The following is a 15,014-nucleotide window of genomic DNA, read 5'->3' as shown; positions in this document are numbered from 1 at the left end:
GGGGAGGGTGGGGGTATGATGACTTAATCCTCATTGAATGAGATGTTGCCCTTCTTAATTTTTCAGTCAATGTTCTAGAGCAGCATATTTGTCATTTTTATGCACCCTGAAGTGATTCTGTGACACCCTACAGTTTGTTGTGCAGTTATTCATGTGGTGCAATGTGACTCCTGGGTACTTTGTGACCTTCAGTTTCACTGGGTGGAGAATTTCACATTTAACTGTTTGAAGTGCTCTCAGAATGTGTTGGGAATTACTGTGCTTCATTAAATCAGCTTACTGAGCATCGTTTTGTCATTTTCCTTTGACAGTCCATGGTGCTGCTACTATACAGCCAGCGACAATACATCTTCGAGTTTGACAAGAACGATCGCCTCTCTTCAGTAACCATGCCCAATGTGGCTAGGCAGACCTTGGAGACCACCCGTTCCATCGGTTATTACAGAAACACGTACAGGCCACCTGAGGGCAACGCCACAGTTTTGCAAGATTACAGCGAAGATGGACTGCTTCTGCAAACCATCCACCAAGGAACGGGGCGCAGAGTCATCTACAAGTATGGGAAACTCTCACGTCTGCTGGAAATCCTTTATGATACAACACGGATTGCCTTTTCTTATGATGAATCTGCAGGCATGCTGAAAACGGTGGGGCTTCAAAGCGAAGGCTTTGCATGTACCATACGCTACAGACAGATTGGACCGCTCATCGACAGACAGATATTTCGTTTCAGTGAGGAGGGCATGGTGAATGCCCGGTTCGACTACAACTACGACAACAGCTTCCGGGTCACCAGCATGCAGGCGGTCATCAATGAAACCCCCTTACCTATTGACCTCTATCGCTACGATGACGTCTCAGGCAAAACGGAGCAGTTTGGCAAGTTCGGAGTCATCTACTATGATATTAACCAGATCATTACCACAGCTGTCATGACTCACACCAAACACTTTGATGCCTATGGGCGAGTTAAAGAGGTGCAGTATGAGATTTTCCGTTCGCTGATGTTCTGGATGATGGTACAGTACGACAACATGGGGCGAGTGGTGGCCAAGGAGCTTAAAGTGGGGCCCTATGCAAATACCACCCGCTACGCCTACGAGTATGATGCTGATGGCCAACTCCAAGTGGTGTCCATCAATGACAAGCCTCTTTGGCGCTACAGCTATGATCTGAATGGGAATTTGCACCTCCTTAGTCCCGGTAATAGTGCCAGGCTTACACCACTACGCTACGATATTCGGGACCGCATTACTCGATTAGGTGACGTGCAGTACCGGTTGGACGAGGATGGATTCCTCAGGCAGAGAGGAAATGACTTCTTCGAGTATAACTCTGCGGGGTTGCTTGTTAAAGCCTACAACAAAGTTAACGGTTGGACCATCAAGTACCGCTATGATGGCTTGGGCCGGAGAGTGTCCAGTCGAAACAGCCAAGGCCACCATCTGCAATTCTTCTACGCAGACTTGTCCAGTCCCACCAGAGTCACGCACATGTACAATCACTCAAGCTCAGAGATCACCTCGCTCTACTATGATCTTCAGGGCCACCTCTTTGCCATGGAGTTGAGCAGTGGGGATGAGTTCTACGTGGCCTGTGACAACATCGGTACACCGTTGGCTGTATTCAGTGGTGCTGGTCTCATGATCAAACAGATCCTGCACACAGCTTTTGGAGAAGTGTATTTGGACTCCAACCCAAGTTTCCAGCTAGTAATAGGCTACCAGGGTGGCCTTTATGAGCCCCTTACTAAGCTTGTCCACATGGGACGCAGAGATTACGATGTTCTTGCAGGCCGATGGACCACTCCGGAGCATGATGTTTGGAAGCGACTCAACAGCAACAACATTGTACCCTTCAACCTCTACATGTTTAAGAACAACAACCCACTGAGCAACAACCAAGAAACCAAGTGCTACATGACAGGTAAACACATAATTTCTTATGAATCTTTTGTTGAAACACACAGAGGGTGACGTTATTTAATACATCCATCCATCTATCTATTATCCAAAACGCTTGCCCTATGTATGGTCATATTCTGGAGCCTATGCCAACACCTCAGGCCGAAGGCTGGGAGGGCTATTAAATAGCCTGTAAATAACTCCACTGTTACATTTTACCTTCAACAATCTAAAACACCATGAGCACCTGGTGCCAAGAATCCTTGCACTAGAGTGATTATTTTTCAGGCTCTCGTCCCAGCCCCAGCTTGTGAGCAATGACAGCACAACAAAGTCCCCTTTGTTCTACATTCAGGTTGTTCCTCTGAAATATCCCATCAGTCCTTGCTTCCCCAGCCTGTACAGGAGGTAAATATTAATGAATGCTCCCCAGTGTTAGACAAATAACACAAAGGAGTCCATGGAACTAGAAGCTAGCGGCTGAATCGCTTTTCACTCCACTTGAAAGTGAAGTCGCAATCTTCAAAATATTATAGTCACATTTGAAGTCTATAACAGTGAATGCATGCTGGTTTTTGACTGAAATCAAAGCCTTGGTTCGTGCCCTTGCTATAAAAGGAAATGAACACTATAGAATCAAGATATTGGTTGTTTATGTTAGAGCTGCCTTGTTCTAATGTGTTCCTCTGTGTATTTCCTTTGCGTATCCTGTCGAAAAGATTTGTTGGCGAGATGAGCCCTTGTTCTCTGATAATTCATATGCAACATTCATACACTTTATTTTGTTTAGTTTATTTGGAGTGCTGCAACAACCCTGCCTCTAACTTTTACCTTGGCTGTAACAAGAGTGAACCTAATGAGAATTTCCCAGAACAATTTTTGACTATAATATAGCACCACTACAGAATACTATACCTGGTTACTTGTTTTTGTTGTACATTGAATAGCAAATAACACAAATATACTGCTACACCAACTAGACCAGAACTAACCAGCATTTTCTAAACTAACCTATGTTAGTTTTTGCTGGCTTTTTCAGAAGGATATAGCATATGTAAGCAAATATTACTAGCCATATTTCAAGCTCAGCTAAACACCTAGCTGCTAGGCTGTAGCCTACATCATTAAAGTTAGCTTTGAAGAAGGAAATCTAAAGATTCTGCTGGATATTAGATGTACTTGAGTGGGCTGTCAGCCTTTATGAAGGATGGCATTGACATTTTCATTCCTCTCTGACAAACAGAAGGGTCCTTTCATTGTCCTTAATCACATTCATATTTAAAACAACTCTGTCAAGTGCCTTAAATAAAGGAGCAGTCGTAAGTGTGCACTTCATTGCTATAACAATGTCTCTTCTATCCATGACTAATGTATTTGATGTGGCATGGAAAAATCACTAAAAAGGCCATTTGATTTAGGTAAGGTTCATACTCACTGTATATTATAATTTGATTCAGTATCCATGATAATGCTTATGAATATGCACAAATACAAAAATACATATTCTGATTATAGAAAGGGTGACACATGTGGTCACAGCATGATATGATTATCAAGCACACCAGCAGATCTCAGACATCAAGTTTCTCACATGCCGGATGTAATTTTATCAGTGTTTTGTGTGGACAAAGTGCTACAAATGATCATCATCTTCCTGTGGCAGATTAATCATATTTAGTCCAGTCTCTGAAACTAGTGTTGCCTGTAACGACTGAGCGAGCTTATTTCAAGAAGGAGCTCACTTGGCATGTGTCCTGATTTGCAATGAATCATGCTTTTGTGGTGTAGTTCGCCCCAAATAGAGTAAATCGTTGTACAGGAATTATCAGTGAGTGCTGCAGTTACCTTTTGCTCTGCTGTAAGTGTAGTTCATCACAGCATTTCTTTTTCAACAGATGTTAACAGCTGGCTAGTGACATTTGGTTTCCAGCTATACAACGTCATACCTGGCTACCACAAACCTGTCACGGATACCATGGAGCCTTCTTACGAGCTCATTCACACTCAGATGAAGACTCAGGAGTGGGATAGCAGCAAGGTAATTCATCCAACAAATTTGTCTTTTTGTTTGCCCACCTCTTTAAAAACACACCTGGCCTTTGACCCTAACTTCAGACTTTATTTGCAGTACCTTTACCTTTCAGTTTGCCGCCTCCCAAAGACGTTCACAGCAATCAACCCAGATGCTCGTGTGAATAAGCGCAGCCTCTGCTCTGGCTGCTCAAGGGGCCAAGCTAAAGAGCCCTTGTAATAGGACTGCCATTAGGGAAATTCAGTCCAAATTTCCTCCAGCAGCAGCCATTGATTTCAGCTCAGTCTTTCACACTCTTTAGCTCTCTTTAAGATGTTGTCTCCCTCTCTTTCCCTATCTTTATGCTTCTTTGTCTCAACGTTCCCTGTTCCCTGTCTCAGACATGTACTGATTATCGAGCCTCCTTTAAGCCATCTGAATAATTGAGAAGCCAGTTGGACATGGTGGCAGCTCTTTTGGCTGTTGTTAAGGACGCCTTACCTCTTAAACTGTCCTGGCTCAAACTAATGGTTCTTTCAAGAAGATAAAGAGGTATATAAGGTAAAATTGGTAGCTGACACTTCAAATACTTTTGGGAAGTTTGCATATCCTTTGGTGTAAAATGCTGTACTCTATCTAAAATTATTTTAAACAGCTTTTTTCATAATTTCACAATTTAATTAATTATTTAAAACTATAAAAAAAAAATTATATTATATTATCATATTCAGTTTTCAACATTGATAATAGCTTAACTTTGCCATCACAGGAATAAATTACATTTTAAAATATATTAAAATAGAACAATAAAACAGTTATTTTAAACTGTAATAATACATTTTAATATTACTGTTTTTGTTTCAAGTTACTGTTTTTTATCAAGTAAATGTAGCCTTGGTGAGACTTATTGACTGGGACTCAAATCACTTGTTACAGACATGGTCAGAAATTCTTGTTACATTCATTCATATAATTCTAACCTAAAATTATGATATTGATTTAAAAAAAACTACTTTAACTTTATTTCACACCACTCATACTGTACACTGAAGAAAGTATATAAACAATTTTCACTCAGAAATTGCTAGTAAAGTTCACAATAATCACAAAGAAATGGCAGTTAAAACATTGAATTAACATACTTCGAAAATCATTTTTACAGTGTAGTGGTAGCTATATATTCCTCTCAATAAATCTCAAAAAAGTCCAAACTCAGAAAATTTTTTAAAATTAGCTTTTTATTTGATCACATTTATTTGATACCCATTTTTTGGAAAATCCAGAAAAGATCATGAAAATATATATTGTGTTGATAACATTTTATAAATTTGCTCGTACCGTGATTTTCTACTGCCCACTTCTGTGAGCTATATGGATGTATAAAAGCAACTTAAACTACTTGAATTTTAAAACTGATAGGCTTGTATGGTAAGTCCAGTCCCCTTGATGGTAAGAACTTCCATTCCATGCACCAAACAGTATAAGCAGCACAACCTCAAAGTATCAGGCACTTTAATAAGCAAGCATTTGAGGCTGAGCGACATGGGTGAGCCTCAGACAGCTGAGATATGAGATTTTAAATGTAATGTGATGGAGCTATTTGAAGCCGTCAGCCTGGCAGGTTTCATATGGCTTTCACACATTCGAGGAGAACTGAAGTATCCCAAAAAGGACTTTCAAGTTTTAGACACCACAGCTTTTGTTTTTATTTAGTTGAGTTATGAGATCAAACAGTCTCTTTCAGAGAGTTCTGTTAGGTTTTGATGGCCATGCAGACTCACCTACCAACAGAATATCTCTGTTTTAGAAGGTATTAAACCAGGCTTGTCCTAATGAATTCTCTTTTGGGAACCAATCATTATAATTGAATGAAGAGCAAACAGTCTCATCTCATAGTGTGCTCTTGCATACAAAGCTGTTTATATTGTCAGGGCGTGTATTTAAAATGTTTCCACCTGTGCAAAACATTAAAAAATTAGGGCTCAGTTACTTGAGGCCTTTGGATCCAACCATCATCTCCATCAACAGAGTGGGAAATAAACTTTTCTAGTGTGACCACTTCTCAAAACCTGTGAAAAGTTAAACTTTTTTTTTTTAAGTTTTTTTTTTCTTTCTTTGGGAGTGGTGTGGGCTGACTTGAAATCAACTTGGACACAATGCAAAGATGCAACGATGGACTCTGTTGGGCAGCAATCTCAACCCTCAAGGGAGACTCCCCCTCTGTCATGTACCTTGTAGGGTTCCTCTCCTGTGGGAACTTCAGAAGTGCATACAATACCTCTTGCAAGGCTGCTCTCAAAAGAGCCTAATTCAATTCCAAACCCTTGCTTGAATTTTCCATTTCAAATGTTAAATTTTTCAAATGTTACATTGTATATAAATGTATATGTATTCTTTACGAGTACAAACTTTTGAATGTTTACTCTGAGACTGAAGCTTTACTTTGGAAGTGAGACCGAAAAAGAATGATCTGTGTCCCACAGTCATTTGCATAGTTACCCATAAATCAGCTCTTGCTGGCTCAACCCCACACGCAGATTTTTCGCTTTTATTAGGGGGCAGTAAACAATTCTAATTGCCAACCAATTTGCTTTTTGGCAATGTAATTGTGGGGTCATGCAGGGTCTTTTAAAGCAGCTGCATTAAAAATATATATATAATAATGGCCTTGGAGCTGTACTGCTACTCTTTTGAGAGTCTAAAGTGGGTTGTTTATGCCATAATGCACATGTTAAATTTACAAGACCTGCAGTGCAGAATATCTGAAGGCATAGAGAAAATGACCCTTCATTACCAGTAGCTATTTTTCCTCCATTTTTTTTTTCTGGCTGAAATTTCATATTTTGCAACTATTAAGAAACCCTACTACCTAGTACCTACACAAAAACAACTGTAGGAGTGATGCTGATGTGCGTCTTACAAAGAACATGGGTTATATTTCACTCCTAAAGTAAAAGAAAAACAAACAAACGAGTGTGACATTATATACCACGACTGAGGTGCCCTTGAGCAAGGCACCGAACCCCCAACTGCTCCCCGGGCGCCGCAGCATAAATGGCTGCCCACTGCTCCGGGTGTGTGTTCACGGTTTGTGTGTGTTCACTGCTGTGTGTGTGTGCACTTTGGATGGGATAAATGCAGAGCACTAATTCTGAGTATGGGTCACCATACTTGGCCACATGTCATGTCACGTCACTTTATTTTCATGACAATTGAGCACATTAATTCTCCCTAAGTTCTCACTGACACAATGTTATTACCAAATTAACGTTCTGATTAAATTAAGATATTACAAACATGGTGTTTTAATTACTATTTACATTTTTATAGAGTTAATATAACAAAATATGACAAATTGATCACACTTTATTTTACAGTATGTGTACTTACCAAGAACGTACTGGGTAGTACAAGGTAACTACATGGGATCAGGTTAGGTTTAGGGGTAGGTTCAGGGTTAGTACATAGTTATTACCCAGTTATTTTAATTGCTATAATAAGAACATAGTATGTACTCACGGAACAGTACTGTAAAATAAAGTGCTACCGACAAATCTTTTATAATTTACTCAATGTAATTTATATTTATTTTTATTTTTATGAACTAATCCTTGAGAATTTTGAGAAAAAAAGTGCTTAATTATCATGAATATCAAATCAAATACTGCCCCAATGGAATTAATGGTCATAAAGTTATGCTTTGTTGTCATTATACAAAATACAATTTAATATATAGAAATTATCTTTTTTTCCCTTTTGATTTTGGTGTGAAATATGGACTTTGGCTTTGAGATTCACCTGCTCAATCCTGTGTTCTTACTCTTAGTCAGCGTTTCCTAATTGAATTTGAGTTTTTTTGGATAGGAGTTCTGTTGCTTCTAACACTGAACATGATAGATTTATCACTCTCTTTCTCCTTGTCATTTAGATTCCCAGGGTCTTAAAGACCTGTGTGGATGAAAAAGGATGTAAATGTGCTGGCTGATATCCACTGGATGTCCGCAGATTGATTTTGACTTTGATTGATTTTGATGCATTCTTTTTTTTTTTGGTCAGAGAAAAGTCAAAATAGGTAGGTTGCAGCATAAACTGCCCTCACCATCCATTTTGTGGTGAGATGAGCTGGCATATTTGCTTATAGTACTGCAAATTTAATGTGGAAAGCAGCCAATATAATTCAATATTGAAGATTTCAAATCTGAGCACAGTTTGATTCGTTGTTGAGATCTCTTCTGAAACTCTAGAGAAGGCACATGTGAGATTAACGGGGTCTTTTAATCAGGAGAAACATATGAGGAACAGGGAACTCCATTTGCTTTCCATTAAATCACATCACTGTCTAGGAAAAACAGCTGAGTCATTAAAGAGGCCTTTTGTTTCTTTTCAAGTTCAGTAACTTAATCTGTAGTGAAGGGCGACACTCACTGGAGGCAAAGGGAGAGAAGGGGACATATACTCTGAGGGAGTCATATCAGATAACATGAGAACTTTGTTTCAGTGCCAGAGCTTCAGCTGGACTCTGTTTCTCCTTCCGGACAGGAGCTCTGGAGTCTGACACCCAGAACACACTATTTCTAGGACTAGTACAATCCATCTGCACGCTTAGGTCCCTCATGGTTATCTAAATCTTCTCTTGGGGCGAAGGTTTCCCGTCAAGTCACATTAAAGAGAGGATGACTTATTACTGCATTACTGTTGGCCTAAAGAGAGAGTCTTGTATTCAGTTTTCCTCATGGAAACCTGTTTACTCCCTACAAACAAAAGTTATTCAAGAGTTCAAGGATCAGCACATTTTCTCTTTCTCCTTGTCATTTAGACTCCCAGGGTCTTAAAGACCTGTGTGGATGAAAAAGGATGTAAATGTGCTGGCTGATATCCACTGGATGTCCGCAGATTGATTTTGACTTTGATCAGAGCCCTGTGCTGATAGGCCTCCATGCTGTCTTACCACCCAGTGCTATTTGAATAATGCATTCTTTTTTTTTTTGGTCAGAGAAAAGTCAAAATAGGTAGGTTGCAGCATAAACTGCCCTCACCATCCATTTTGTGGTGAGATGAGCTGGCATATTTGCTTATAGTACTGCAAATTTAATGTGGAAAGCAGCCAATATAATTCAATATTGAAGATTTCAAATCTGAGCACAGTTTGATTCGTTGTTGAGATCTCTTCTGAAACTCTAGAGAAGGCACATGTGAGATTAACGGGGTCTTTTAATCAGGAGAAACATATGAGGAACAGGGAACTCCATTTGCTTTCCATTAAATCACATCACTGTCTAGGAAAAACAGCTGAGTCATTAAAGAGGCCTTTTGTTTCTTTTCAAGTTCAGTAACTTAATCTGTAGTGAAGGGCGACACTCACTGGAGGCAAAGGGAGAGAAGGGGACATATACTCTGAGGGAGTCATATCAGATAACATGAGAACTTTGTTTCAGTGCCAGAGCTTCAGCTGGACTCTGTTTCTCCTTCCGGACAGGAGCTCTGGAGTCTGACACCCAGAACACACTATTTCTAGGACTAGTACAATCCATCTGCACGCTTAGGTCCCTCATGGTTATCTAAATCTTCTCTTGGGGCGAAGGTTTCCCGTCAAGTCACATTAAAGAGAGGATGACTTATTACTGCATTACTGTTGGCCTAAAGAGAGAGTCTTGTATTCAGTTTTCCTCATGGAAACCTGTTTACTCCCTACAAACAAAAGTTATTCAAGAGTTCAAGGATCAGCACATTTAGAAGATCTTAAAAAAAATCACCTGATCCACACTTCACACCTGAACATAAAATAGAATGGGTTATGCTATGTAGTTATATCAGGAAATGTGTAATGTTTGAAGTGTTAATGAAGCAGCACGATTCTTGGTTGAGGGGAAAGTCGAGCAGCTGAACGTGGGGGTAGGATGAGTTTCCCGCTGAGATCACCCATCCTGCACAAACCATCAGGAAATGTTACTTACTCCCAGGAAATAGCAGTAGCGAAGGCGGTGGGCGCAATGACGCCTGCCACTGGAAGAGATAACATAATGAATGTGAAAATCATATGCAAGGATTTACAACGCACAGTGTTTTGCTGAGATGAAACATGTCATAATATGTCACATTCAATCAATACCGCTACCAACCTCACTGTGGCCAACAGTAATTGCGAATGTTGTTTTGGAGATGCAATATCATACGTTTAATTTATTCACTCGATGAAAGTAGTCACCCATGATCAATGTGAAGAAGTTGATGCCAGGACACTCACAGGGTTTTGTTTGTCTTCTTGCAGTCCGTTCTGGGGGTACAATGTGAAGTCCAGAGGCAGCTGAAGTCTTTCGTCCGGTTGGAGCGGTTTGACCAGATCTACAGATCGAGTGATTCCGGTTGCCCTCAAACGCCCCTCCGCACGCTCTTCGCCACAGGGGCCTCGCTCTTCGGGAAAGGTGTGAAAGTAGCCATCCGGGAGGGCCGTGTTGCTGCTGACATCATCAGCCTGGCCAACGAGGATGGGCGGCGGATCGCGGCGGTCCTGGACAAGGCCACCTACCTGCAGGATCTACACTTCACCATCACAGGATTGGACACGCACTACTTTGTCAAATCGGGACCGGTGGAGGGCGACCTATCTCTGCTAGGCATGACAGTGGGCCAGCGTACACTGGAGACAGGTGTAAATGTAACTGTCTCGCAGGTCAACACAGTCCTCAGTGGCCGTTCGCGCCGCATAACCGACATCCAACTGCAGTACGGTACGCTGTGCCTCAACGTTCGCTACGGCAGCAGCCAGGATGAAGAGAAGGTCCGTGTGCTGGAGCTCGCACGTCAGAGGGTCGTCGCAGCCGCCTGGGCTCGTGAACGCCACAGACTCCGGCAAGGAGAAGAGGGCTCTCGAGCTTGGACAGATGGGGAGAGGCAGCAACTCCTGAGTGGCGGACACGTGCAGGGCTACGAGGGCTTCTACATCGTATCGGTCGACCAGTTCCCAGAGTTGGCCGACAACGTAAATAACATCCACTTCTTGCGACAGACTGAGATGGGTCGCAGGTGACATGAACGTGAGGGGAACCCGTGCTCGGACTCAGCGTCCAGGACTTCTTGCCAAAGACAAGTTGCGTTTGTGACCCTATTATGTTACTTTATTTTTATGTTGACTGTGCTACTATTTTTTTAATACATGACGTACATGGTTGAAAACAGTTGCACTGTTTCGACAGCAGAGTGCCCTTCTCTCTTTTGGTAATTCTTAAACCCCCTTTGCCCTTCGTGTGCGGCTGCTAGAAGACGGCATATGGCAGTGTCGTGGTTTATTCAGTTCTGCCTTCGAGTTTGTGGGTTTGCTCAAAGGAATATAGGAAGAAGGCTGGTAATGCATTATGCTCACTGGCTCAGCCTGCTGCCAGACGAGCAGATTGTTATTCACAAGCTTCACTCCACTCTGCCTTTTCCCGCGCCTCAGCCAAGGAGAGACCTCTTTTAATCGCTTCTTTTTATACTTGAAAGCCCACCGGCTGTGTCATACTTAAACTAAGGACATTGGTGTTTGCAGTGCATTGCTACCAGTTCAGATTCCTAGCTGAACCCATCTCATGTTGAAAACTTGTTGTGGTGTCTTGTAATATTTTGGGACTGGGTGGCTTGCTGGTAACATTCTTTTTTTTTTTATATAATTTTGACCAAATGGCTTAAAACATGAATAGAAAGGAAAATAAGAATGAAGTATGCACACTTAAAATCTGGAAAATTGACAGAAATTTAGGAAACAAATAGGAAATAGGTAACCCCAAGTTCTTTAAAGGTACTTTTGAAATGAAACAACACTGATTGAAAGAAATTAGCTCCAAAACCTAGTTAGCTGCTAACCTAGACAACATTTAAGGGTCATTCTGATTTGACAGCTGTTCCAATAGGTAGTTAGATTTAGTTTTATTCAAGGCAGTGTCGCCCTTGTTTTGAAGGCAAGTAAAAAAATCTAAGATGGCCGACAAGTTGAGAGAAATGTTGATTATACAAATTTTTATATTTAATTCCCTATTTTAAAGTATCAATAGTAGTAATCTGAGCTACTATTTTATGGACTCTTTCTCCAATATTTCTGTGCCGTGTATTCTTATGCTTATTAGAGTATCATGCATTTAGCATAGCAACATGCTAACATCAAACTCTATCACAATCAATTCTCCCATGTTATTTGTGCGCCGTGCAGAGATCCAGATTAATCACTTATAATGGTTCCTTCTTGTTAGGGTGCTGTCTGTGAAGGCAGATCCCTATGTAGGCAGTATACAGAAAGGCAGCTCACTAGGTTTTGGAATGGAGCTACTGAGACTATGAAAATGTTGTTTTTTAATAAAATAGTTTGAGATCAACACGTTATTTCATGGTAACCTTCACATAAAACAGTATAACAATTGTGAAAGAATACAAAAATGTGAACATTTGTCCCTTTTTATTGCTAATTGTTGTACTTGAACAATGCCTAGTGTTTCAACACATGGAATAAAGTCCAGAAAAGTTGGTCAATTCAATTAATTTGTTTTCATGGTTAAAACAAAGAGTTGCATATAGACCATTCCTAAGAATGACAGTATTTATTTTAGTGCTGTGTTTTTTAGAGGAGTATACATCCTCATGTTTGTCAGTGAAATAAACGCTTCAAGCGTAAAGCGGCATGAATACTTAAAAAAATGAAGCACATTACTTAAACGTGCACTCAGACTCCTTTTTTTTTTTAAGAAATGTACTGAGTGCTGCAAGCACTGCACATTGTGGTAAGGAAAGGTGACAACCCTTCTGAACAGCTTTTGCCCCAAAGGTCTCCCAAGCAGGGGCAATGTCGTAAGTGCTCTGAATGTGAAAGTCTGCAAGCTGCCTGAAATGCATTAAAGCCTGAAGGTGCATCATGAAATGCACATCAACCCACCATCTGGATATGAGAACTTCAAAGAGCATCTATATCTGGTTGGATGGTGTTAATATGTCGGACATGATGCCACACTGGCTCTTCACATTAGCGTTTGGTATACGAATCTGCCCCTGCTGTCACTCTTGGGGAAATCACTTGGGGATGGTCACCAACATGAATAGGTCAAGTGTTTTAAGCTGTATAATATTGTCGAGCATATTTTGGTTTATTTTACTGTCATTGAATGCAGTAACATCATGAGTCTGACAATATCGCTGTATTTACAAAGAACGATGATGAATGAAGGAAAAAATGCAACGTATTAAATTGCACTGACATGCATCGTAAGGCTTTTATTTTTTCTAAACTTTTGGACTCATTTGGACTTTTCGTTTGTTCTCAACACTGTGTTTCTAAATGCCTCTGTTTGAAAGTGTAAATAAGATGACAAGAAATGGGCTGTAAATACAATGCAAATGTAGATACCTTTTAGAGCACACAGCAGTGAATCTGTGTAGTCTTTAGTTAAAGACGAAAAATAAAGAATATTTTGTGTTTACATTTATTTCACGTCATTGTGATTTGCATCATATTTCATTTTTAAAATATGACTTTTCAAACAGGTTTCCAGAACACTCCCGTTAGCCACTGGTTTGCACTGTTTAACTTATTTTATGTGAAAACAGCTCTATGGAAGCCCATTCTGGAGTACCAAAAAAAGCCTAATTGTATTTTCTTATCACAATTGGTAAATCGCAATTGCAACTACTTGTAACTGTGACTTTATTTGTCACATTCTTTTATCTTTATTTCTTATATTAACTTTTATCTCCCAATTACCATTCTATTTTTAAGACTTCTATCCTCTTTGCAGTTTGATTAAATGGTGAGTCAAGAGAAAGATGGGCTAATATAATCACAGCTGATATTACTATGTCTGGGTTATTAGTCACACTAGAATATTATATTGAGTTTATATAACGGTTCAGGGTTCCACGCTGCACATGTAAACCAGACATTTTGGCAAATGCAGGTTGTCTAGATATCCCTATTTCGACCCCCTGCCAAATTATTACCCCCCTTGTTGAAGTCGCTACCTGATTGCCTAATTCTAACCCCACCCCCACACCTACTCCTAAACCTACCAATACTAGGGGAGTAATAATCAGTGCTGTGTACTAATGGATTACATGTAATCTGGAGTACTCTATTGTGGCGCTTTTCCACTGTGTGGTACAGCTCGGTACGGCACGGCACGGCTCGGCTCGGCTCGGTTTGCATTTCCACTGCAGTTCAGTACCGCTTTAGAGTGGGCGGGATTATTCACATGTCCTTATAGTTGTGCCTCCTCTACTGCCGCGACTCCTAAAAAACGTTTTCATTTTGCGTTGCCCCATCAAGCTCTCGCTGGATCCGCTCCTCTGCTATCAACGAGAGAAACGTCTGTACTTCCTCAACAGACAGCGAAACAGCCACTTTTTGGTTGTTAAAAAAGGTGTGCTCATTCAAAACAGTTGCGTTCGATCCTTCGCTGGCTGTGCTGATTTAAATCTAGCGGTTCTTTTGTGTTTGTGTCGCAAGTTCAGTGACGCAGGTAGTGACGATTCTTTCCGGCCAATCCGTGATCAGCAGAGTTTACACGTCACGTTTTGGTAACGTTACGGTTCACTTGCAACCCCAACCGAGGTGGTACTAAAAAAAGTACCAGGTACCAGGTACTGGTCCCAGTGGAAAACCCCCCAAAAGTTAACCGTACCGAGCCGTACCGTGCCGTACCATGCAGTGGAAAAGCGCCATTGGAGTACCGGCACTTCTTTTTTTTTTTCCACTTCAAGCACTGCATATTATTTATAAAATGTTAGTAAATAATACACAATTTATTGATTCTCCTTAATTCTTCATTTCTCTTATATCGTTTTCCTTTCCAAAAATCCTGCTGTGTGTCATACCATTTAGCTTTGACAATACAGAATGTTCATGTAAATAATTTTGCGATCCATGCTTCTGAATTTGAGGGCAAAAGCAATGGTAGGTTTAAAACAAATCTAAAAGTAAAAATCTAAAAGTAATCTAAAAGGTAGTTACCTAAAGTGAGTAACCTAGTTTGTTACTAACTACAATTTTTATCATGTAATCAGTAACGGACTACAATTTGCAAGTAATCTACCCAACACTAGTAATAATCTGGCGGGGGGTCAGAATTGGGCACAACACCAAC

General features: G+C 40.5%; 1 protein-coding gene across 1 annotated transcript in view; it reads left to right on the top strand.

Moving 5' to 3' along the window:
* LOC107561733 (teneurin-4-like) overlaps positions 1-12,199 on the top strand; it is a 264,331-nt gene extending 252,132 nt beyond the window's left edge. Inside the window, exons 27-29 of the mRNA XM_016246207.1 lie at positions 312-1,926; positions 3,800-3,942; positions 10,184-12,199. Of these exons, the coding sequence (XP_016101693.1) occupies positions 312-1,926; positions 3,800-3,942; positions 10,184-10,942 (2,517 nt within the window). The 3' untranslated portion in view covers positions 10,943-12,199. The remainder of the gene's footprint in view (positions 1-311; positions 1,927-3,799; positions 3,943-10,183) is intronic.
* The last annotated feature ends 2,815 nt before the right edge of the window (positions 12,200-15,014 follow it).

Source organism: Sinocyclocheilus grahami, unplaced genomic scaffold, assembly GCF_001515645.1.
Source record: "Sinocyclocheilus grahami isolate Dianchi unplaced genomic scaffold, SAMN03320097.WGS_v1.1 scaffold790.1, whole genome shotgun sequence".
NCBI classification, from domain to species: Eukaryota; Metazoa; Chordata; class Actinopteri; order Cypriniformes; family Cyprinidae; genus Sinocyclocheilus; species Sinocyclocheilus grahami.
The sequence above is the reverse complement of the archived record's forward strand: the minus strand, read 5'-3'. Positions and strand labels throughout refer to the sequence as shown.